At 39.6% G+C, this 26,943-nt stretch overlaps 1 protein-coding gene across 1 annotated transcript; it reads left to right on the top strand.

Annotated features, from left to right (window-relative positions):
• The first annotated feature begins 1,616 nt into the window (after window positions 1–1,616).
• On the top strand, window positions 1,617–26,503 carry slc39a14 (solute carrier family 39 member 14). Its single transcript, XM_084360188.1, has 10 exons — window positions 1,617–1,861; window positions 8,383–8,551; window positions 10,548–10,894; window positions 13,854–14,031; window positions 18,442–18,611; window positions 19,994–20,116; window positions 22,135–22,308; window positions 22,524–22,758; window positions 22,966–23,150; window positions 23,673–26,503. Exons 3-10 carry the CDS (start codon window positions 10,577–10,579, stop codon window positions 23,823–23,825), a joined length of 1,536 nt encoding a protein of 511 aa, XP_084216314.1. The 5' UTR covers window positions 1,617–1,861; window positions 8,383–8,551; window positions 10,548–10,576; the 3' UTR covers window positions 23,826–26,503.
• The last annotated feature ends 440 nt before the right edge of the window (window positions 26,504–26,943 follow it).

Raw genomic sequence — 26,943 nt, forward strand, 5'->3', positions numbered from 1 at the left:
CAAATCTAAAGCGCGTGCTGAACATTCCCGGTGCCACTGTATGGGTCAGTGATTTGCATTGGGAAGTATGAGCTTGTCAGTCTTTTCTATCTGTGTATTCATTATGTAGAGAGCTAAACTGACACAGGCAGACATCTGTGTAAAAAAATCTCTGGCCTAAAAGCATGGTTCGTAATCTCAGAGGAAGTTAATTACGTTAAAACACTTACATTAACATTAATACAATGCAAAGTAAGAAAACAGTTTGATCCTCCTAATGTTAACGTCAACCCTCTTAGATTGCTGTTATTTATAGCAGCATTGAAACTTGAAACTGTTCAAGGCGGAGCTAATTTGAACTATTTTCCTGTCAAACAAATGTAAAAAGACCAATGTTTACAAGGCCATCGCTGCAAAATATGGACACCAAAGTCATGTCATGTAGTAGGCTTGGCACAAAACAAATACATAAAAAAGAGGGATATTATTGAGGTTTGGACAAGGGCGCATTGTCAAGGTGTCACTGTGTTCTCTTGTGATTCAATGTCTCAGTCACCATTCTCAGAACTGTTAGGAACCAAACAATCGATCTATTAATGAAGTAAATCATCAGCAAATAAAACAAAATGAAAATAATCATTAGTTGGAGTCCTATACAAAGTAGTTAAAAATGAGCTTCCTCAACCAACTACAACCGTAAAAACCTGTTACTGCATTAATGAATGAGTAATAATAATGTAATGATATAATATCTTATTGTATAATATGGTATTAGTACTAAGTATTTTAGTTCTACTTGAGTTAAATGACCTGAATACTTCCAGATTTCACATTTCATTTTTTTATTGCTCTTAAGCACTACTAAGTACTACTTCTGAGTGTTTTTCACACTCAGACAAAACATGATTCATCCCCCAGGCAATTATCGCCACATTAAGTACAAAATCTTTTATTCCTTTCCAGACGTTTGTATCTTCCTGATATTTTAGGAATTCTGTTATTAGAAACATTGAGATTTCATAAAGTCTGGGCGTACCGCCTATTCTCACAAAGTAGATACTTTCCACACTTAAACTCCTCTTTCAATTCACAGCATATTTAGTATACAGCAGGCCTATTCAACTTCTTTTGTAGAAGGGCCAGATCTGAAAAAAGTGAAGTGCTGAGGGCCCGGACTTTTACATTCCCTCTATCTGCCCCTTAAAGCTTGTAATTTAAATGTGTTAAAACAATACACTTTCTTAGTTTTCACAAATGAAAAAGAAAAAAGTACAGAAAAACAAAAAACAAAGCACCTTTTTAATCATAGACGTAGGCTGTCAGCTACATTTTCGTCTATATTCCCTCTTTATTCCCTTTAAAAGCCTGGGTTAAAACCCCTTTTTTTTTAAAAAGTATTTTTTTGCTTAGCAACAGACATAACTAATGAATGGGCTAATTAGACTACTTACAAAATGATTAAAGGGCCGGAACAAGGTTGTAAGAGGGCCACATTTGGCCCTCCAGATGAATAGGTCACAGCCTCATCACATCAGTGTGGATCTGTAGTCCTGCAGTACCCGCTACTGACCGCACGAGGGAGACACGGCCATCTTGAAAAACGTCGACGTCGACGTCACCGCTGACAGCTACCCGACCAGATCCTCCACCGCCACGCGCTGCTGCCGCTGCTGTACGATTTGTTTGAATGGGTGAACAACGTAGAAAAATACCCCCCCTCACCTTCTGTGAATGACTGGAGGCGCCGCAGACAGCCCGCCGCCCACATCTGACATTTTCTTTGCCCGACTGTGATACCTCCTGTATGTCAGAGGATCCAAAGGGACGCTGTTGAGAGGAGTTGACGTCAAGCCTGCTTTTCTGCCCCCAACAGCATCACCGGGTAAGCTAACTGTCAAGGCTAATAAGAAGCTGGCTAATATACCCGACTCTACATTAGCTAGCCACTGAAACCGGCTCACAATTAACCCTGAAGACTTTAATTTACACGTTAAGGATTTCACGTACCGGGTGAGCTTACAAGTACGGCAGAGTAGTTGAATCAAGGGGCTGCTGGAGAAGCTAACCTCATTTAGCTAGATCAAGTTGGACTAAATGCTGAGACTCGTTGACTTGTTCATTCATCCCAGAATCAGAGAGATGGGTGTAAAGAGCTTGAATGTAAACGTAGATATAGGAAATGGTGCGATCGTCCAGTCGTAGCATAGAATGACTAGATGACTTTTTTACTTTTAGTTTCTTTTAGCATCCTTCTGTGTTCAGTGGTCATGGAAGAACCATTGAAATTCATTCAATGGTGTGTAAACTCATCAATGCTGTAATGGAAATAGACAACTTAATGAAAAGTAGGTGTTGCACATGCAAAAGTGCTCACATTTCAAGACGTTATGGGTGTTAAATCAGTTCTGAGTTAATCTTTAAAAGGTTTTTTTTTTTTAATGCAGTAACTCTTCTAAATACTAAATAATATAGGCATGTCACCATGTTAATTATGGGTCGACCGATATGGCTTTTTCAGGGCCGATACCGATTATAAGAAGTCAAGGACACTGGGAAAAAAATTATATGTGGGACCGATATTCATTTGCAGTAAAAATGAAAATCTTAATAAGTATTGTTGTTCTTAAGTACAATATACTCAAGTACTTTGCTTGAGTATTTCCTTTTTCTGCTACTTTATACTTTGTCTCCACTGCATTTATTTGATACAGTTAGTTACTAGTTACTTTGCAGATTCAGATTATTCAGTGTTTATAAGTTATTAATTGTGACATGTTATCAATCGGATACTGTTGTAGACAGAACTTTGTTTGAGAGGATGCTGCATTAGAGCCAAAGTAGCAAATTTTCTTGAAATTTCTCTTAAAATAGAAAAATATTGACGATGACCCTTAAAAATTGTCCACAGGTGCAGGACTTGCTGTATGTGCTCTGTGGCTCGCAATCTCTGACCTCTAAGCTTGCCTCTGGGTTAATGTGAGGGTTTGAGCCTGACCAGGTCATCTCCAAACCCTTTAATTTTAAGGTGAATGGTCCTTTGTTGGATGAGTGGAGCACACATACAATGTGTTCAGTAGACCAACATCCTGCCCACAGCCTTCACTCTCTCATCTAATGACAGTCTTGGTTGATGATATCAGCCTGAAGACGGAGCAAAACAGTAATTACGGGCATGGGTAAAGGTTGATGAGCTGATGTACACTTTAACCTGCCCTTCGCTCCAACAGTATATAAAGTGACCCAGGATGACACAGAACGAACCAGAGTCTGTTTTGAGGAACAACCTGCTTTGAATTAAGAAGGAACTGGCGAGGGGCAGTGGCTGTCTTTGTGTTGCCATTCATTCACAAAAGGTACTGTGTGTTTCATGCTTTAGGATTAGCAGAGTTGGGGTTTTTTAAACTGAGAGCAACGCCAAGGTGAATTGTTTCTTAGCTTATGATTGATTTCACTGGTTTGTGAATAAATCAAACTGTCAATAATATTTTACTGTGCTGAGTATTTACATAAGTTAAATTACGATGTGGTATGCTATTTGATGCACTTCGTGTCCCCGAAAGGACTTCTTGTTTATTTGTTAGTGTTACTGTACAGTATCTGCCTTGCACCAGTCCTTTTCTTTTCTTGCAACAAAGGGGGATTATTAAGTAGCCAGAACATACAGCAGTTTCTAGAATCGATGGACTGCAGTACAATAACTGCTTTTGAATACAAGCAAAACTGTTGGAGATGTACACACAGTCTACTTTCAGCTTTACTGAATACAAAAAAATATGGTTTATTGTCCTTTTTAAAAGAAATCTTGGATCAAAACAATATTGCTACAGTATGTGATGTGACAATGCAGTTGTGTGTATCTCTGCATCCAGTTGTAGTTGCCACTTAATTATATTGAAGATTGACTATTTAATTTCAGGAGAGGGGAGTACACAAGTAAGTGTGAAAATATGTAACCATAGTTGAAAGTAGGAAGTATGCACTTGCATTGTTGCGAAAATTTAGGTGGGACAAATGCAAACAAAAAGTTTCCATCAGCACTTTTATCAGTCATGATATGAATCAACCTTGGTTGAGTTTGTTGTGCCTCTTGAAGAAGTATGGTGTACTGATAACCAACACTAATTAAAGCAACACTTTTCCATTTGAATAGTTTGCTTGGTTATATCAATCCTAGCACAAGAGTCAGGGAAGGCTCATGTGCCATTCTGCATTCAGACGTCGCTCTTTCCGTGTGCAGTTGGTAGATAAGGTGTTTGAATTGGCTGCGTCTCCTCTTGTTAGACCAGCCAGAGATTTCATTACTTCTTAGTCAGCTGGTGAAATTGATGATGACAAGGGAAACTTCTCACCAAGCTGTGTTTACACATGGCCCTAGGAGCTGATACGACTGTTTAATGTGGTTGGCTGATGAAGTCTGATCACCATATGTGCTCATTTACTCACTCCCAGTCAGATTGTCAAGTTGCAAAGGTGATGAAAATGATTTAAAAGTAATATTGCAATATTTTACCTATAAATTGCTGTATCGCAATATACAATATATATCTTGATATTTAGAAATCTCCTCAAAAGCACATTATGAATGCTAAGACTGGGTGACAAAATGAAAGATCACAATGTTGTAGAGATGAATATTTGTACTTTCACGAAATGACAGCACTCATTACATTACGATATTCAACATCTAAGAGGATATATAGTCTCATATCGAGATATTTGTTTGTATTTAGCACTTTATCCGTTTTCTTTATTCATTACATGTTTGCATGTAGCTTAACTGTTAGCTGCTTGTTTGTGCCAATTTGTTTTTGCTTTCTAATCTGACAAGAAACCTCGAGAGTTTGAGAGGGAAGTGAAATACCAGGAAGGACAAACTGGTGACTTTCTTAGAACAGAGAAAGATTTGAAAGGATGAGCAGAGTAGAATCAGCTGCATGCCTTTGGGATTTGAGTCCAGCAGACTGTGACTAAACATTTTGCCATCCTGCTCTTTCCTCCTTTCTCCTCTGCTGCTGGATGTCTCGTAAAACTCGTATTTAACATCAAGGCAGAGGCATTCAGAGTCCCGTTGAAGGACTAACGTCTCTGCTGCAGACTTCCTGTCTGTTCCCACACCACCCTTTATCTCCACAGCTCCAAATAGTCCTTGGACTCTAAATGCACACGTACCACAAGAACAGATGTGGTGATTCTGTGAGTGTGCAGTGACATTGGTCCGACCCGACATGCTGACATTTTAAAGCAGCTTCTGTGTTGTTTAGATTGGACTGTAGCCACACTGAGACCAAGGCGAAGGCCTGCCAGCAAAGAAACCTTCTGCTCCTACACTGTTTATTGTAACCTAGCTGTTTGGACCTGTATGCTCTCTGGAGCAAAAAGAGCACATGTGTAAGGGCAGGAGGGCATGTTTATATTTAAGTTATTGTCATAGGCAAACAAGGTGACAGCTAGTCTGCGTCATTGGTTATCATGCTATATTTCAGATAGAACACAGCTGAAAGAGGATTTTTGAGGATGGTATCATTATTTGAGAGTTTTAAGTTTCATTTTAAGCAAACGCATAAGAATGAAACTTTCACTTCCCTTTTTTTGTCCTTTTGAAAAGACACGTACTGAGTACTAATATTTTACAACTGGAAACTTCAATCAAATTATAATTAATATCAACACCAATTATATGATATCAATAAACACTCGAGTTCATTGATAATAGTGAAATATATGAAAATTCATCCACAAGGATGTCTTGGCGTTATTGATGGGAATAGCTGGGATATACAGTGTATATTTAAGTGTGTGTGTGTGTGTGTGTGTGTGTGTGTGTGTGTGTGTCTGTGTCTGTGTCTGTGTGTATAAAGGCACACTAGATAAAGTGTGCTCATATGAATGGAGATGTGAGGAGGAATTTATATGGCAATGTCGACATAAAAGCTGAGTTGTGCTACAATGAATGAATGAAAAGAAAAAATGGTAACAAGTACAACAACTATCATGGCCATGGTCACTGTATAACCCTTTCTTGGCCCACAAAGTTAGCTTAGTGGATTAACATATGGAAGTGGTCCATTACTTAGTATTTTATTTGCACACCTAACTGACATATCAGTGGTAGACTTATTGTGGCACATTCATGTAATGATGGATAACATTTATCAATTCATTCACTCAACCTTTAATTTAAATCTTGTTTAAAATCTAATTCAATGATGTCAAGAGTACTCTTAAATCAGCGTAAATGCACGAACATGAAACAAACAGATCAAAGATAAAAAACAGTTGCATTTAGGAGTATTTTAAAATCATAGTTTTAAATTGACCTACCGGTACAATTGTGTTAAGTTTTAATGTACGTATGTTTAAAAATGTTCAGTGTGTGCAGCACAAAAACTAAAAGCAGTTTTCCCAAATGTTGTGTTTGCACACGGGTCGTCTAGCATTAGCCAATCACTTGAACAGGTCATATAATGACTATGAGACCAGTTTAATAAGGAAGTTTTGTATAAATAGAAACTAGTGCATGTCTTACTGCAAGTGATGTCCATCCAACCCTCTCATACATGATGCAATGATGAGTAGAATAACTGTCACCAGTAACGACTCTTAGGGTGGAGTCATAAACTGAATCTAGGGAGATTATAGTCAGATGGCGTATTGTTTATTGCTTCTTCCCACTGCTATTGTAATTGCTTTATTTTCCCAAAATGAAGAACACATTTCCTATAACTGCTGTTGTTTCCAAATGCAAATTGATTGCACTCCTAATGCGCCATTGTCTTAGTTATTAACACCCATTGTTTAAAAGTCATTAAAATGATGTAGTGCTTATTTGTTGACACTTGCAAATGCAACATGTGTTCTGCACTAAACCCGTGTGCATTGCCAGAAATAAGATTGCAACATAGTTGTTCCCAAACGTAAACACATTAAGAATGCTAATGTTCATCCAGGGCATGTCTGTTTTTGTCTTCCACCCATGTGCTGCTGCCCTTAGCCACTCCTAAACATTTCTTCACACAGCGTGCCTTTTCCCTCTCTCTTAATAAAAAATAAATGTGGTAGAGGAGAGAGGTATCAGTTTACCTCAGGCTGCTTACCTGCATGGTTCCTGCAACTGAGAAGAGCAGGCCTTATTAATACGGAAATACACTTTATTGCTTCCTCTTGTTATACCTTATGTAGCGCTAAATATCAGTATTTTTTATCAAAGCATGCAAAGACAGTGAAAAAGCCCAAAGATGTTAAATTTTCAATCATATAAGACAAAGTCAGAAATATTAGAATCAGCGAAAATCAGAATTGTTGGCAGTCTACTTTCTGTCACTCAGCTAATCCTTTCAGAACTATTTCCCACTCCTGGTTTCAACCGGAGTTTCACTTACAATAGCAGCCAGCAATAAGGAGGGCAAGGTTCAGAGCTCCTACAGCTTTTACAAGCATTGTGTAAGAGAGAAGTGCTGGTGAGAGAAATGAAAAATTGGAGCTAAAGAGACTTATGAAAGAGTTTCTCTGATTTTTTGCACCTTGTTTCCTCCTCTTTTTTCCCCACCACTTCAGAATGAGGCCTCATTAGAGAAATTCATGGAGGAATACTTGGGAGAGAGGGTGCAGCTCGTCAGGAAGGGGGTGACTTATAGAAGAGGAGAGTCTTCTCTTTGCCTCTTCAGCTCAGCGACCGAGGGAGAGAGACGTGAAGTGAAAAAGTTGGTGACGGAACGCAAATTAGAAGTAGGAGAAAGCAGACAGACTGACCTTTTGGAAAAGTTGTATTTTATCTGGGGGAAGTCGACCAAGCATGGTTGCACTTTTTGACAAATGTTCTGCTTTACATTCATAGAGGATCACATTTCTGCAGCTGCCCAGCAGGGATACAGATGTACACTGTTGGCCACTGAAGCATTTTGTGGTGTAGTGCTTTTGCTCAAGGGCATCTCAGCAGTATATATATATAAAGAGAGGGGAGATTGTCTCTTTATTTTGTCTCTCTTGGCCTGTGGCGTTTTAAGTTTTCTGGTCGTCTGTTAGTAACAGAAACTCAATCATATTGGCTGGCAGTGTGCTGTGTTCCTCCACAGTGGCTGGATTGGATGTATTTCCCTCGCCGATTCTAACAGGGCTAAGTGAAGGACTGAATCATATTCATATAGCAGAATAGCAATCAACAAGGAATGCTCATTGCAGCTTCAGAAAAGGAATGATGTGGGTTTGGCTCGGTGCTGGCCTTTGTGGCACAGAGTGTTTGATTGGAATTTGAAGAAGGCAAGTTGATGTGTAGAGCGAATAGCAAAAAAATTGAAGCTGGATTCTTTTCTTCTTCACTGCCTCTTTTCTTCCTTTCCATCTTTTCCTGTTTCTTTCTTCCTCACCGGTGAGTCGTAACCTTCATTTTATCTCTCTCCTCCACAGCCTGCTGCATTCCCGAGCAGCCCGCTGCTCTCTTCAGGCGTTTCTGCCTTCCCCCGACTCCGTCTCTGTAACCTGTGGGCATCACACAGCACGCTCGGAGCCTCAGGACGGACAGACTGACTCAGGCGCTTTCACGCACCAGCTATCATTAGAGGCTCTGTGGGAAAAGGTGAGGGTTTCTTTGCAAAAAATGAATGGGTCTGTTTATTCAGCCCAACTGTGCATGTGGACCTGTAGGGTGCATGGAAATGAATCAGTGGTCTGTGTGTTGGAGCAGGGGGACGGGAACATTACAGTTTGCCCTGTTTGTGCGTGTGTGTGCAAGAAAGTTTGAATCAGGGATGGAAAAAGTAGATGCACTCTGAAATTATGTAGTCAAAATGCTTATATACTTTTTGTCCACACACATAATGGGTTGAGTTAAAAGGGATACTTCTATGCATTTTCTTAAATTTAAGTGACAAGGAAAAATATCATCAAATCGCACCGTTGGCTGAAAACAGGCAGCACATTATGCTATAAGCTGATACTAATGCTGAGACTTAAAGAGTAGTTTTTGATTAATCAGGGCATGTTTGGGTTGTGAGTGTTACTTTATTCATTTGCTGGTTTGTTACACTGGTGACACTGTCATTGATATGTGTTTGTGTGTGTGAGGTGTATGTGGTGGACATGTGTTATATTGTCTGTAATTGGAGGCTGTGTTTATCCTACTGGTTTCCTGCTCCCTCCTGGTGCTTGGGCCCTTTGGTTTCCTTGTGTGTTCAGTGCTTCATTTGCCATTAGGGTTTGGTCTCTTGCCTCCTAAACAATAAGGTATTCACATACCTAAAGCTGCGGCATGCAAAAGAAGTTCAGTCCCCACTAGGGTTCAATATCAGTCCTCTTTTTTTGCATTTCAATTTCAATTTTGAAATGTTTGGCTTTTTCAAGGTACTTGTATTTTTATTTTTGTACCACAGTTATACGTACACTTAGTGCTTGTCACCCAAACCCATTGTGTCCTCAAGGCCTAATAAACATGTTACGTGGATTTCTTTCCTTGAAGAACATTTGCCTGCAAGCAAACATGGATGTCTGTTCTGGTACACTGCCTCTTTTCCTGTCACCGCCTGTTGAGTGGAATCGCGTAAAAACATTGTCCGGAGTGTGTATTGTGTCACACGCATGGCGCATTCATTTAACTTGCATATCAATTACTCATACAGCGCAATCATATGAATCTTATTTAGAGGAAATGGACAAATCCTATTTTAGTTGAGATTCTTGATTTTTGGATTTTGTAAATCCCATACACAAGCAGATTTTATCTTGGTAAATTCCGCAAAATCTTACAGTCAACATTAACAATTTTTGATCATTTTTATATTTGTCACGTTGCTGAGTAGTTTCATACATGAATACAAACTTTTCTGAGTCTTAAGTGCTGAGGTCCAGCATGCAGGATTTAGTGGGATCTAGCATTGTGGTTTATAGATTGCAAACAACTAAAAACCCTCTCCTATGGTGGCTGTTAAAACATTAAAAAACAAAAGGTCCTCTGTAAAATCACTGTTTGGTTTGTCAGTTCTGGGCTACTGTAGAAACATGGCAGTGCAACGTGGCTCCATAGAGAAGGGCCTGCTCCCTCTGTAGATATAAATGGTTCATTGTAAAACAACAGTTATTAGTTTCAGGTGATTCTACACTAATGAAAACATAATTATGAATATTATATTCCATATCCGCCAATAGATCACCCTAAATAGTACACACTGGACCTTTTAAGATCTTCGCCCTTTCTTTTCCATTTTGACATCCTTTTGTTAAAAGTAGTAAGTTGTGATATATCAGCCAGGCTGGTGAAATTAGGTATGTTGTACAGACTTATTGTGATTAATCACATTACAAACATAAAAATGACACCTTTCTCCTCTTTAAGTAGTCCATAGATAGCTTAAATTTGTTTCTTTTAAGATAAAGCATTTATTTGCACTTGATCTTGACCTGTCTTCCTTTTAATGTCACACATTTGGAGCACTGTTTGTGACAACAGATACATGTCTCTGCCTTTTGGAGTCAACAGTTAGATATATGGCAGAGTACATAGTTTAGATAGCAGTGTTTTTGTCGTAGTTTAAAAAGTTTGGTTCAGGTATTTATTTAATTCTTGTTTTCCCCCACAGATTAACGTCCGCCAGCCAGTGAACAAGCCATGCTTATCGGCGACCCTCATGGCCGTGCCACTATGACCATCACCCTCCTCCAGTCCCAGCTGATGTTTGTTCTGGCCCTGGCTGTGCTTCTCTGCCCCTTGGGCCAAGTGATAGCACAGGGGGACAGTGAGACACAGTCCCCAGCCCAGGTGCTCCAGGACCTGCTGGCCCGCCATGGAGACAACAGCACTATCACGGTGCCCCAGCTTCGTGCCCTGTTGGCACTCCTAAGCAAGGGTCAGGGTGAAGGTGATGGCGACAGCAGCAAAGGGTCGGAGACGACTACAACTACACCTCCAAAATCCAACAGCTCCAAGGTGAGAACAAAAACATTTTTTTGGGAAACTATGAAAGGATGACATACTGTAGGTGATTGGCTTGTAACATCTGATGACTATTTATGTTCAATGTAAATCCATAAAGGAAGTATTTTGCAGTCACCACTGTAGAAAATAATGTACTTTACTTTAAGTAATTTACCACAAATCACAACATCCTTTGTTTGAGTCCAGTTGGGAACCTTTTATTGAATACCATTCCCCATCCGTCATATCCTGTCAATCAAGTTAACGTCTTGCCTGAAATTTCAAGTTTTTCCTGACCAGCAGTTCAAACCCAGAAATTTTATACACTATTATAAGAGAGAAAAGCACCACATCGTTACATTTGAAAACCAGCAATTACTTGAGCAAATCTGCAATGATAATTTGATTAGTCAGTTGAAAGAAAATTGGCCACAAACTATTTTGATAATGAATTTATCGTTTCAGTCATTTATCCAAGCAGAAATGTCAAACATTTGCTGGTTCCAGCCTCTGGCTTCTTTTCTTTGTCTTTTATGATAGTAAATGAAGAGTCTTTGGGTTTTAAACAGTTCGTTGGACAAAAGAACACATCACTTTTAGAAATTGGGATGAACATTTTAAGAAACTTGACATGATTTATTCATTAAGTGTAAAAATAATCAGCAAATTTATCAATAATGAAGGTAATCCTTAGTTGCAGGCCTATACTTAAGTGGATCAAAGAGGACTTACAGTAAAAATGGGTGTTGCTACTGTTACAACTGGCTCCTTCAGGTGTTGACAAACAAGGGAGGTTCATACAATAGTTCACCATTTGCACGTCATGGGTGTGTGTAATAACTTGTCAGTGAGCTGTTAAGTGACGCACCTGTGGAAACTGTATGTGATAACGCACGTCGTACTAACAGTGGGTAAACCAACTGTTACCAACCACAGAAATCAAACATGAGTGCCAAGTGGCTCCCTTTCTACCAGCAACGCAATCATGTAGGAGTGGTGTTGTGGTCTCCCTGTAGTCTCGCCTCTGCCCTTTAGAGGAGGTTCACATCAGTGGTAGCAATGCCTCTGGCAGAGCCTCAGACACTCCAAAGGGTAAATCCAGCTTTAGTCCTGTCTGGGAGAAGCAGGAGCCACCGGTGCCACATAGCTGAAATATTTAGCATATTTCCCATGCTTAGTGTTGTGGATGATTGACTCACCTGCTGATCTGCTTTCGAATAGATTTACCCTGACTAATGGTGGAAAAATTATCAACATTAACAACCACGTAAGAATTTAAACCAGCAAGAGATTCTGGTTAGACGAACTTCAGATGCCAGACACGCAATGCAGCATTTTGTCTTGTTTGATATAGCAATAGAAATGTGCCTGTCTTGTACACGTGTGTGACTCAGAGAACAAAAGTAGAGCTGCAAGCCTTGGTCAATAACTGTCACTGCTCACTTCGTCATTGAAGCGCATGCCTCTGTTCAGTAACGTGTTTAGTCACATGTCACCTGCATGTTGTTAAACACCTTTCAGAGGCACCTCTTCGTCACTGAACACGTTGCATTCAAATGTTCTCGGCTGCCACAATGGGAAGAGTTATTTGTTGTTTGTGCTGAGACGAGTTTAGACAATCATTGAATGGAATATTGAATGTATTTCCTGCTGTTTTGTTGAACTCGAAAGTGATTCATGCACTTTAATTATGTTGTGAGTCACGATCAGAAGCCCACTTGTGTTTGATTCAGCTTCATTTTAGTATCCACTCAGATTAAATTCCAAGTGACGTCTGTCTCCCAGTATAGAAATGAAATATTTACCATGGATTCAGTTTCTTTACTTTTCAATGTGACTTTTGAAGTTTGATACCTCGGTTAGATTTCACAAGTTGACATTACTGCATGTCTCTTGTTGGGCTTTTATTGGCTGCCAGGCATCCCACTGTCTGCATTTGTCCTGTTCTACATTGTTAGTTAACTTTTTGATGCCCTATGATTCATCATTTTGGTTTTAATCCCAAGCAATCTCATGGCAAACATACCTATTCATACATATATATTTCCTATCTCTTTCAAATCGCATCTAATTGTAGGGTCAGTAATTTTATTAGAAAGGATAAAGCCCTAATGGTAATGGCCTCGATCTTTATCACTGTATTTAGACATCTTTAGACTGTATATCTTTTGTAGAAGGTTTTGGGCAGTAAGTTACAAATCTTTGCAGTATTATTGAATGATTTGATAAAAAAAAAAAAAAAGCTTAATAAAGATTGGAAAGATGATTAACTAGATAGAAAATAATTTTGTTTTTCTGTAAAATACTGGATGGTAAGGGAATAAAGATTGATAAAATAAAACGTAAATTTGTCAAAAATTACCAAAATGTAATAAAGGTGACATGTTCGCATGTCTTTTTTTTGTCCAACCAACAGTCCAAAACCAAAAGATATTCAACTTAAAATATTAAACAGAGAATAGCAGCAAACATCTGAGAAGCTGAAATGACAATTAACAATGTCCTTAACTTTTTTTTTCCTATAACAAATCACTTCAATCAATTAGTCATTTAATCTCTAACTTGGTCTAGTGTCTGTATTTAAAATGCAGTGCAATCTCATATGCAGTAATATATGACAGAGTTTCTTCTGACATTAATATGTGAGGCTGGTCCCCTTGTCTGAAAGAGCTGTTCATATTGCGACAAATTCATTATTGGTGATTCAGTGGAGCATGTTTCACTGGTTTGTTCTAGCTTAAACAAGCTATTTGTCACATTGGCACAAAATCACTCCAAACCCAATTAAGTCTACATCTCTTTCCTATATCCACTTTTTTTAAAGCCACTGTGTGGCAGCCTTCCGTGTTTTTGGTTGAAATTGAGAGCATCCTGACCTGTCACTGAATATACATCCTAGCCAATTTAGTTGCTTAATGTGAAATTGTAACTTTATTGACCAACTGACTGACAGGTATATTTTCATTTCCAGTGCTTAGCTGCAGACACGCTGGCTATTTACAGCATCAGTGAGCAGTCACGGCTGGATGGGCAGGGCTTACAGGAGCTGTGCCCAACCATGCTGCAGCAGCTGGACGCTGGCACCTGCAAGGCGCAAAATAAGGAGGAGCAGAGCGCTGACCCCTCCCCCAGGCCCTCGGATGCTGAAGGTGAGCACTTGTTACGGATCAGTAATATAAACGGTTAGCTACCAGTCCATCCGTCGTAACACTGAATATTCTTCAAATTCCCCTTTAATGACCATCAGGTTTCATTCTATTTTATATTTAAAGGATAAGTCAAAAACTGTCATTGAAACACATCATTGACCTACACGGTTACATCATATGTTTTTGTACAATGAATTTGTCCACTCTAGTAATTAAGTGTTTGGTTCCTTCCACCCTTATAATAGTGGTTATTTAGTTAGTTATATAAGGGTGAACTACAATAACCAAAATATAGAACATCACCAGCCTCATCATTTACCTTGGCCTACTGTGTGTGTATTGTTTTGTGCATGTTGGTCAAACTTTGCAGTTGGCTGTTTCAGTTTATCTTTTACAGCTTCTTTATCTGTCTATACCTATTTACTGAGTGTGTACATCATCATCTCTGTCAATGACTAACTCCATTACAAGCTTATCCTTGTGCTCTGTTGGTTTTTTTACAACTGTGTTTCCAGTAAAAATATAACCGATGACGACCCAATGCAGTGAGACCTCGAATAACCACGTTTCTTCATCAGATCTGAGATCCCAATGTGTGTTTTGTTGCCTAGAGATAGTGATATCGTGATGTCCTCAAAGGAGATGAAAGCCAAAATAAGCATGCACAGTTAGCCAAGGCTCAGATTGCATTTCTCAGTTTGGCTTAAAAACCCACAGATACGTTAGACTTCTCACTTGCCACAGTCAGCATAACCAGATCTCATCCAGGTAAAGACAGTCAGACCGGGAAAGCATCAAAGCTACAAACTCCTCTCTGTTCCTTGGCCGCTGACCCACTGTAGCTCCTTATAGGCGACAGACTGTACACGCCCACGAGGACGTCCTTGAGAGCCCTGGAAGTCATTTTGGCTTCTGCATGCAATCTGAAGTACTCAGAAATGCGGAGTGCAGCGTAGGCTGATGATTAAAAAAGTTTTTGAGTCCTTGCTGAATGAAGCTAAATTGGCATGGGAATGTGTGGCTGGTATAAAAAGCTAGCTAATGACAGACTTGGAGAATTTGGTCAACTTGTGTGATGTTCTGCCCTCAAGTCTGCAACAGAACTCACGCCCGATAGCGGCAACGCTTCAGGAATTTTCATAGTGCTTCCTTATTTTCAGCTCAAAGAGAAATGACAGCTTTCATTATCACATTTTGCCGTAGCTTTGCTGAGCCAGCTCACAAATTCCAGTTCATACCTTTAACCCAGTTTAACTTATCCTTGGCAAGTAGAGGAGAAATGGTTGAGTGGCCTCTAGCTCTATCTCTCCCTCTCCACTGACAAATTTGTTTTCCCTTATCATCCACTCATATGGCCTCCGCTCGCCTCACACTTGCCCCTGTAGGCAGCTTATTTTGGCTTGAGAGCTGTTTTTCTTTGCCTAGGCTGTGGAGATCTGCCAGCAGCAGGGAGGCAGATGCCATGGAAATTCATCTCTACTGCTGATTTCACTGACTGATATACGCTGATCTTTTTCTCATTGTCTAGTTTTGATGCCATTTAGCTTTTTTTCAGAGAGCAAATGACTCTATTTGGATCAAATAAACATCATAAATATCAAAACGCATCACTAGGCATATTGAAGTCACACTTATTCTTCTCCTAACCAGAACTTTTTTTTTCTGACCAGTTTTACAATCATTCATGCTAATAGTAGTATTTTTTCAAGTCTGCTACTTGTACCCTTGATGCCTTGCCTAAAAGCTGACTTAAAGTGGTTACAGACCACTCCCTCCCCCCTAGTGTTTCCAAGTTGTATTATTGATGTTGATGTTTCTGTTGCAAAGACAACGATTGCTTTCCTTCCCTCAGATTAGTAAATGTCAACGAGTCTGGAGAAAATGTGAGTGTTTTCATTTGTTTAGTCAATAATGGAGGCATAGATCGAAATGGTGCCAGGCTGCCAGCCTGACTGGACCGCTAGTCAGCCTTCATTCTCCCGGGAGATGTCGTGCCCAGTGGCACAAAATTTCATGCTGAAAGAACATTTAATGGGAAGCATCTGCACAATATCAACCTTTTGCTACAGCTGTTTTTCTGTGGCCTTCAAAACCACTTATACCAATTATATGCTTTTGAAGAAAAGAGATGCCAGTTACAGGAATAACTTGAGGCCAATTTCCAATTTTCATTCTTTGGGAGTTTCGTTCAGAAAGAGTAGACATTTCATGTGGAGTACATACCCCAAGGTTCAGTGCGTGGCCCTGTTCTCCTGTCTTATTTTATTTGTAAATTAAGTAAAAGTACTTAAGTAGGAAGCCCTTATCATCTAGTTTTAATTTCCTTCCTTAGTGTCGAGAAATTACCTCACCTTAGGTCACACTTCATAATTCTGTGTACATTTAACATTTATTTCTCAAAAACTTGGTGACACAGCCACAAAAACTGGCACACAAACTTGAAACTAACCTTATTTCTTTTCTACAGGTGACAGTTAGGGTAGTGATTCCCAAACTTCATGGCTTGTCAGCCTAAAGCAAAAAAAAATCCTTCATTAAAGGGGCACTATGTAGTTTTAGATTTGTGAGCAGTTCAATCAAGAAATGATATTTCCTTTCTAAATTGCTTCATTTGAATTATGGTTGGAGGCTGGACAAGGTAAAACGGTCCAGTATTTTACATTAAAATAAAATTATTTTCTATCTAGTTAACAGTCCAGAATCCCAAAACCTAGTTTCAGAACCACTGAGTTTGGGTACTTGTCCACTGCCTAAGAGTGTCTTCACACAATGTTTTTTGATCAACAGAACTGAGTTACACTGTATAAATCAAATTATTTTATTATATCAACTACTGGTAGATTTGTTGCATTAAAATGCAGGTAAATGAATTTTATTTGCTTGCATTTCGATACAGCAGACAGATAAAATGTGAGCTCAGTATTTGATTTCCAACATGATTTAAAGTAATTGCATTGCATACATTTGATAACATCATGATTGTATTTAAAAAGACATTGTTTGATTGATGATGCAGAGCTCAAGCTGAATTTACAGCTGCATTACCACACATTATGCAGTGTGTTTTTAATGTTACACCTTCCTCTTCTATCCAATCCTCCCATCACTGGAACTGCCAGTGTGGGGCTTTTCTTTCCTGAGTGTGACAGTGATCAATGCCTTCTCCCTCACTGGAGTCTTCATCGTGCCTCTCATGAAGACTCGCTATATGAAGTACGTGCTGATCTTTTTCGTCGCTCTTGCCATTGGCACGCTGTACTCCACTGCCATCCTGCAGCTCCTGCCAGAGGTTTGCCATCCATCCATACATTCCTCTGTCCACACCTTTTTTATCTATATGTTTTTTTCCACATGAAATAAACCTTTTTTGCTTTTCAAAAACACAAACGCCAAATGCTCTTAACTTCACTGGCTGTTTTGCAAAACTAGTGCACCTTTGGCCAAGTGCTCCTTTGTCTGTACTCTGGTTTCCTTTCCTTCCTGTCTTTGTTTTCTTGGGTTCTAATAAGCACTCTGGAAGGCTTGTTGTTTTTACTCTGCCCTCACTGCATCACTGGTCATCTGGGGGTGACTTTTTCTATTTGTTTGCACTGTGTGTTTGTATCTGTGTCTGCACCTTCCCTTTCATTGAGATCTAGGCCAGCTATGAGGCTTTTCTTGGATAGATAGTTCAGCTCTCTCTTCAACACTGCAGCATGTAGAACCGCAAGACAGACTTGATATCAGTGTTTTTTCACTCACTCTGTTTTTTGGCTTTGAGAATCATAACATTCAGTTTGTGTAAGACAATACTGGAGAAATGGGAGCACGACATCCTTTAAGTGTCCCTCAAATTGAAATCTGACCCCTTGTTAGCAGTGCTTCTTCTGCTGCTGTCGGGCTATTTAAAGTTCATTTGCCCCCTTTTGTGTCTGCAGTGATAGCTTGTATGTACCCTGAGGCTAGGACAGTGGTAGAGATGCACCTGAGTGGACGAGGACAAAGTATGTGTGTGTGTGTATGTGTGTGTGTGTGCACATGGTTTCCTGTAATTTTACCTTAATTACCTCGTCTTCCCAATCAAAAGAAATGCATGTGGGTTCGAGGACTTCTTCAAAGGACAAAACAACTACTGTCTTCACAATGCAAATGAACGGTGGTGTTACTTCTGTTGATCTGTTTTCAATGGACAAATGATCCTGCTGTCTCTGGGAAGACTTGCAAGTATCTTTGAAATCTCTTTTTTTCCCTCAGGTTGATTTCATTCAATTCCTTCTGTCTTTCAGGGTTTTAACTGGTTGGTGTTCTCTAATTGTTTTATGCCCTTACCCTGGTGATTAATCTGATAAAATTCGTCCTCAACTAACTACCTCCTTCTCTTTTTCTTCTCACCTTCCCCCTTCTTTCCTCTGCCTCCTCTCCATTGATCAGTGTGGGGTTATGGGATCCTGTGTGTGACACTGATCTCTCTGTGTTCGCTGGTCGGGGCCAGCGTGGTGCCCTTCATGAAGAAAACCTTTTACAAGCGACTGCTGCTCTACTTCATAGCCCTGGCCATTGGCACGCTCTACTCCAACGCCCTGTTTCAGCTCATCCCAGAGGTAGTGTTGATGCTGCTGTGACTCACTTAGCTGCAGCTCCTTCACAGAGCCTCAGTGCAGGGTTTCTATATAGAGTCAAAAAAACTGAATAACCTGTTGACGGGAGGATTTTTGCCAGCACTGTTATAATACACTGCATTAGCTTTAGCTCAGTGTAAATTTTCAAGATGATGAAAGATAATGAGAATATGTAATAAAATAACTAAACAAAATACCTGACAAATCAAAGTAACTTTATCAGAAAAATGCATGAATCACTGATACAGATGCTCAATACTTTTCGCAGCATTGCATGTAATAGTGATAACAACCAGATATTAAAGGGTTAGTTTTAGAAACACTGAAGCAGCATCTCAGTCAGTACACAAATAAACATCATCATATTGCCCAATAGTGCCACTCATAGGATTTCTTGGACTAAACAATTAGTTGATTGAATTCCAGCTGTTGATGAATGCCACAATCCAAAGTGATGTCCTAAATCTAGCGCTCATATAGGAGTAAAGCACACTGTAATTCTGGAAGGACTGTCCATCTCCAACAATAGCTAAAACAGCAATGTTTCATTCATCAGCCACAATGAATACTTGAATCCAAACCCACAGAATAGAGACAAGAGTCAAAATAGAAACACTGATTACATTTACATGCACATAAGAGATATGTGGCAGTAAGTGTCCCTGAAGGCTTTGTATACCCTTACCTGGCTATAATCCAGTGTCAAAGTCAGAGTGGCATAACACCACAACCATGAGCAATTTTCCATTACGTTTTTAAATCCTGTCTAGACAGTGCACACACCCATCATGGCCCGATTTACAGCTGATGTGCCAAACTGAATGAATAGTGATACAAAATACATGTGTTTACCTCAGAGCTGAAGTGGTTTGATTTATGAGAAGTTTGTGTCTACTGAAAGGGGAGACGACTGCTTACATAATTCAACCTGTCTCTCTGATCAGAGGCTTCTGTGAAATATCTTTGCAATATCTCAAAAGCTCAAGGTCATGTAATCGTTCACATGTTCATATAATGATGGACAAAAGTAGAGCCATCCAAAGACAGGTAGCAATGTGAAGGTCATCACAGAGATAAAAACAGCTGGCTCTGATGGCGACTATGGAAGGAAAATGTTATTTCACCGTTTGCCAGAAACAAAACTTCACTCTCGTCTTCAGACAGCTGACTACACAGCATAGACTCACTCAGAGTTCCACACAAGAGCCCTGCTAGATCATACTTGTTATATGTGATAGTTGTTTCAAACAACACCTCATTTCAAAGATATGCGCAGTGAGTGAGGTCAGGCAGTAATGATGTCACAACAGCTACTATAAATATTTATCACACGCTAACATCATCTTCTCTCCCCTTCATGGTAGGCCTTTGGTTTTGACCCCATGGTGGATTTGTACGTGTCCAAGTCTGCGGTGGTGTTCGGAGGCTTTTACCTCTTCTTCTTCACTGAAAAGGTCCTCAGAGTGCTTCTCAAACAGAGACACAGTGTGAGTACAAAGCAAGAATGACCTGGAATTCCCTTTTTATATTGTTTTTTTGTTATATAAGGGTGGTGGGAAATTGAGAAATGATTACTTTTTAAATCTAAGTTGTCAAAGCAGGAGGCAGCTCAAGACCAAAGAAGCTAAAAAGTTGGTGATCAAACCCAAATTTATGTGCCCAAGTCCCAAAAACTCTTTAATATGAGAAGGCGACGTACTCGAAAGTCATGAAAAAAATCTGACAAATACTGATGGACTGAGACAGAAGAAATGAAGAGGAGTAGCACTGAATCAACAGCTATGAAGCATTCTCAACAAAACAGTTTTTGAGCTGCTATTTATGGAGGGTTACAATTATCCGAGGTCAGCACACAAAGACACAACCTAGCATGACGAGCATAAAACCAGGAGTCCAAAGCAAAAGAGAAAGTTGTTTGGTTTCTTGACTTTTGCATCATTCTCCTGTGATCATGAAGAAATATTCTGAAATTCTAAAGTTATATATATTATATGTTTCTCTCCTTACAGTGTTATTTTATATTTATTCATTTATATGTGTACTTATTTTACTGTATATGTGTGTAACAGTGCTGTGTGTGACATGGAGCTTCAATTTATTTTTTAGATATCAGTATATGTCATGAATATTGTAAATATGCACAAGAATCACACGTAAAGTCAAGACAAGTATGTGTTTAAAACAGATTGGTGTTTATTGCAACAAACAGTTTTCCACTGTTGTGTATTACATCAGACAAAACTCCCCCTAGATGTAAAATAAAATCTTCAGTATCTCAACTTTTAATTGCATTTTGCTTGGAATAGTTGGGACAACAGAGTTTTATAAAACCTTTTTCTAAATGATCAGTTAATAACAATATGTCTCTTACCAATCAATAAATGATAATACTAAATTATCACTAAGCTTAATTGTGCTCCTTTGTCTCATTATCAATTTATGATAATGCTACACAGTTAGCCTGCTAGTCCTGACTCCTCCGTATACCCGGAGTATTGCATTCGCGATTGTTATGTGATCTGGCTAGTTGGCATTTGTTGGTGTTGACTGTGAACGGTGCAGATGTGGCTTGGGTTTGGCTCTCGGCCACTTGGCAACTGCTCCTTCCCTGATTATTTGCTGAAGTACAGTAGTCATGTATGTGGCAGTTGAAATACAGACCTACAGGTCAGTTTGGTAAACATACAGCCCTGTTCCAAATTGCAGATTTTCCTCTAAACTGACTTCTAAACCAAAATAAGTCTAAAATCAAATTCTAAAACCAAATGATGAGCTGCTGAAGTTCGTATGCTTCCTACTGCTGCTGGTTTAATTCTCAGAAAGCATCAGGACATGTAGGGGGATGATTGTGGGACAGTTGCTCCACCGTGTGGTTGCTGCGGTTAGAGCCATATGGTCCAGCCAACCTAATTAACAACTAACACATCGACCTGCTGATCCAATTACAGAACCACTTTGACCTAAATTGGTACCTGCGATGCTGCTGACAGGTTTTTCTTTTTACTGCAAGAGAATGGTCAAAAAAGCCCATTAAAAACTCCAAAGTATGTCGGTGTGAACTCATTATTAAATTGTTTTGGAGGGCGGGGTGTAACTTTGCCCACTAGAATGTCAGTGTAGTGCCCTTGAGCAAACACTGAATTTGTTCTAATTCCAGACCCTTAGCTGTCCTTGCAAACTTTGAGATGTCACAGAGAATCTCCTGAGTTTTTGTTGCAAGAAATAAGTCTTGGAGTAAATGCTGCCCGAAAGGCTCTGTTCAGGGTGATAAAATCCGTAAGGAGTGAAAGTTCAACCAGATATTTCACTTGGCCTGGGCTCTGTGATTCTGATTGAAATTTTTTGGGGAAATTTTGTGAGATTGGTAAAATTTACACTCATATTCTTAAATGTCAAGTTGAGCCTCTGTTCTTTTCTTATTAATTGACCAAACTTCAAGGTTATTTTGTTTGTCAAAATCTCTTCTTTATTGATCACGATATCTGTTTTCTCTTTGTTCTCTCAGAGCCACGGTCACAGTCATTACCCCGGTGTAGATCGTTACTCAACACCCGACGGGGATGTGGAGGAGGGGGAGAAGGAGAAGCTGCAGCAGAACGGAGAAGCCAGCAGTCTGGCTCTGGGCAAGGTGGACGCAGGGGAGGGCGAACTCATGCTCAGTCCTGCACAGACACCACAGGTGAGGGTGGAGGCTGAGGAAGGAGGAGAATACAGAAGAAGTTAAAAAGATGATGAATTTGCCAGAAAAGAAAACATATTGTTCTCATTCTGAAATTTAGATACTTTTTAAAAATTACTTTAAAAATACTTACTTTAAAAAACAACTTTTTTGGTAAGAAGCTTACTTATAGTTCCACTTCAATCCACATGTGTACCTCACTCTGTTCCTCCCAGGACTCCCAGAGCCCAGACAGCGCAGGGCGGTCCGGCAGCAGTGGCGGGGGCTGCTATTGGCTGAAGGGGACATCCTACTCTGACATCGGCACGCTGGCCTGGATGATCACGTTGAGCGATGGCCTGCACAACTTCATCGACGGCTTGGCCATCGGCGCCTCCTTCACCGCCTCCGTCTTTCAGGGCATCAGCACCTCCGTGGCCATCCTGTGTGAGGAGTTCCCCCACGAGCTGGGTGAGTTGTGATGGGATTTTGAGCCACCAGATGTTTCCCTAATGTCATGTTGCCTGTTTGAACCTCTACCAGGCTGCAAGTCTCACGTCTTCTTAATCGTTCAAGTTACTTTCATAGTGTGTTTTCAGTTTGAGAAATTGGTCTTCTTCGATTTCTTCAACTCTACATTTTCTCTTTTTGTCGTTCTCCTTCTCGTTCTGTTACTAGGAGACTTTGTGATCCTGCTGAACGCTGGCATGAGCATACAGCAGGCACTGTTCTTTAATTTCCTGTCGGCTTGCTGCTGTTACCTGGGTATGGGCTTTGGCATCCTGGCGGGCAACAGCTTCTCCCCCAACTGGATCTTTGCCCTGGCAGGGGGAATGTTCCTCTACATCGCTTTGGCAGACATGGTCAGTGTTCGGCATAAAGGGAGGAGGTCAACGTACATCCATGTGTTGTAAGGGTGGATGTGTCCTTGTAAGGGACAGACTCCTTTTGAAGAGGATATTACAAGAAGACAATTTAATTTTTAAACAATTGTAGTTGTTAAAAAAGCCTGAAATTGAAATAGATTAATCAGAAGTTACTATGTTTATTATTAACATGTATTGGAAATCCATTTATTCGCAAGATTAAAAGAACTGGTTTACTAGAACAGGTGTTTTTATAACCCAATGCCTCATTGGAGTATGGCGTATGAAAGATGGTAATCATTTTGAGTGAGTGGATATAAAACAGATTTAAGTTGTTGGAAAAGCTTGAATATTCACCTTAAAAATGCTTTTATGCTGCATTTGACTATGAAAAAGGTGTAAAAGCTGTGAATAATATTGAGTACTATCCAAAACATAAGATATATAAAAAAGTATATTTTAATAATTGCAGCAAATACCAGTTAATAAAGACCTTACTCTCTGTTTTTTGTGTCTCAGTTTCCAGAGATGAATGAGGTGAGTCGTGAGGAAGAGGACGCAGGCGGCAGCAGCTTCCTCCTTACCTTTGCCATCCAGAACGCCGGCCTGCTGACGGGCTTCTCCATCATGCTCCTCCTCACCACCTACTCTGGACAGATACAGCTGGGCTAGCACCAGACTCCTCTGGCCCGACACCCAGCTGTATGACCAGTGTGAAATGAAACTGAGATCTCAGTCAGCTGGTGTAAACTGACCCCAAAAGGAGAACTATTTTTTTCTCTTTATCGTCCTCCCATCGTCAGTTTGTAGGACCCCGGAGCTTTGGGAGTTTTGCTGTTGTGCGGCAGGTACGCACAGTCCTCTGTCAAAAATATTTGAGTAGCGCAGTTCCCAGATGCAGTAGATCCCAGGCAGAAGGGGCGGCAGCCTTCTTTTTTTAAGTTTTATTAAACTTTTTCTTACAGCTGCTCCCTCTAACAGTCTAGAAATATCAACAGAAGCAGCGTTCAGTCTTCAGAGACGAGTTTAAGAAGTGCGACTCCCTGGCTGAACATGAACTGACGTGCAATACTCACCTAGTCGCTCAAACATTTCTCTATTCCCCAGACTACTGATCAGCCATTTTGACTCATTGCTCTTATTTTTTTCTCCTCTTGTCCTTCCCTCAGTGAATGTTATTGAGCCTCAACTGTTGAGATTTAGTGGATACAGAGTATTTATATCACTAATCCTCTATGCCTGCAACCCTCCCTCAGGAGGTCGGAGAAGCACAATCAGGTAGCAGCAGCTGTATTATCGACACCATTGAGAATATACCCCACTCCCTCTCTTCCCTTTTTCCATTCCATACCAAAAACAAATCGGACCTGAACTGGAACTTTAATCAAGTGTCGACATCAGACTGACTTCCAGCTGGACTTTGGTGTTTGTGTGTCGATGTTCTATTTTTTTATACGTGGAAAAAACATGAAAAATGATCAGACCAAATACGGGCCGACCATTGAGAACGGTGAAGGGCTACATGGTGGTGTTTGGAAAGGAAACAGTTTTTTTTCCTCAGCAAGCACTCGAGTCCGCAACCTTGACATGCAGTTAGAATTTCCTTATTGATCCTGGGTCAGTTGTGTAAAGTGCAGAATTTGATAATAGCGGCTTTATCCAGATTAGACGCATCAACACTCAGCATGCACAGCTGCATTTCTCCACATAGTTTACCATCTGTGCCCTTCATTCATATTGCATTCAATAGTTGAAAACAAAGTGCAAATCTCTGGTCTTCACACATCCCATAGACTATTTTTCCCAGAATGATTTATTCTTTTACTGCACAGTAACGGTTTTAACAGCATACTGTAAGCTGAATCATATAAACATGCACACTTTGCCTACCGGTCTGTGACCTTATCCATATTAATCACACATAATTAAATTATATACTGTGTCTACTTAGGTTATATAAAAAAAACCTTTGTCTGAGTTACATCATATGGTCAAAAGTATTTGGACAGGCTTGTTTCCATTCTTATTTTCCCTTTTGGGGTTGTTTTCATTGTTCGCGATGCTCCCTCTCAAATAGAGACATCTTTGAAAGACCAAGAGGATAACTGATCAACACTTACCGCTGTTCTTAAGCTCTCCTGAAAGACTCTTCTAACCAGCTACATAAAAAATATTGTCTGCTACTGCAAGATTTAATGAAGAAAATAAAAAGGTTATCAACCAGTTTCCCAAGTTGCAGCCGAACTGGGGCCCAGGTTCCAATGAAGAATAATCTTAAGAGCTGTGACAATTATTTGATGAATCCATAAGCGAATCAACATTAAATTTAACAGCTGCTATTTTGGTAATGGATTAAATGTTTATGTAATGTTTTTGTAGGCAAAAAGTCACTGGTTCCAGCCTCTCAAATGACAAGAACTTCAACACTGACCCATAAGTGCAATGTTGGGTTTCCACATACTTTTGACCATGTAGAGTAATTCAGATGTGAGGGGAACCAGCGAAAAATGGTTTATGATCTGTAATGTTAATTATTTATCAGAGGGTTCAGGGGACCGGTTTGTCATACTGTAATTTGACTGGTTTCACTTGAACAAACTGTAGTATTGTTAAGGACAATTCAATTCATACTGTAACACGATCCTATGTGCTACTCTGTACACTACAAATCTGTGCGAGTTCGGTGGGTCTCTGTTGATCCATATTTACTGAGATCTTACAGTGGTATTCAGAGTGCAGCAGTGCACAGATTATTCTCCATAAAATATTTCAAATTCAACGCAGAATAATGATCCATTACCAGAAGCATACTTTTTTGTGATTCTATATTACTGTAGAATAGAGCTGTAGTTTATTATTTATTAGAGATAGAAACAGGAAGCCATTATCGTCTGTCACATTTTATACTGTAGGTCTGCTATAAATAATGTGTTAATCCTGGATGGAGAGGGCAAGCCATTAAAACGGGTACCATAAGGTACAGTATTACTGCTGCTTGAAATGTAAGATGAAGATTATTTATTGTTGTTTGAGCCATAAATGTTTATTTCATGTTTACACCCAAGATAACATATTCAGTTGAGCTTTACACCACAAGCCATGAAAGCAGTCTCTTTGTTTGTTTGTCTGTTTGTTTATCTTTGCTTTAATATTTTATGTTATAAATGGGACACCTGCTGGAATACATAAACTCTTATTGCATTGCACATTTTAACTGTATGCCGGAGCATATAGTCTGGTATTTATGGTCAGTTATGGTAATCTAAACGTGATGGTGTTAAGGTCAAACACAAACCAATAACTTCAGGAGCACACAAACAACAAGAAGCTTTATTTGTGTAGAAACTCTTACTTCAAAAAAGTCACACAACAAACCAACCAATGATCGACTTTCTGGAGATTTATGGATGTGCTTTCAGACTTTTATTGCATCATTATGAAAAATATTGTACCAGATGTGGTTAATGAGAATCCTCATCCGCCTTCTCTCTGTATCATGGAAATAGTTTTTTTTTTCTCCTTTTTTTTATAAACATCTTTTTCCAAGAAAATCATGTGTTGGGAGTCCTTTTTTGAATGATATTGTCTTTGTTAATCATCTTACTCATCACTTAAATGCAGATTAGATGTTTATTATATGCATTCGTTGAAATAAAGTGCTTTTACCATAGTGCTCGGTTAACGCCAAACTTAAATATTCAGGTTTTTTTTGTTTTTTGTAGTAAGTATGACCCCACCATTTTACACATTGCCTGCAGTGATGTCACTCAGTGGCTAAGTTGCATGATGG

The sequence above is a fragment of the Pagrus pagrus genome (assembly GCF_965226575.1).
Source record: "Pagrus pagrus genome assembly, chromosome: 8".
Lineage (NCBI taxonomy): Eukaryota > Metazoa > Chordata > Actinopteri > Spariformes > Sparidae > Pagrus > Pagrus pagrus.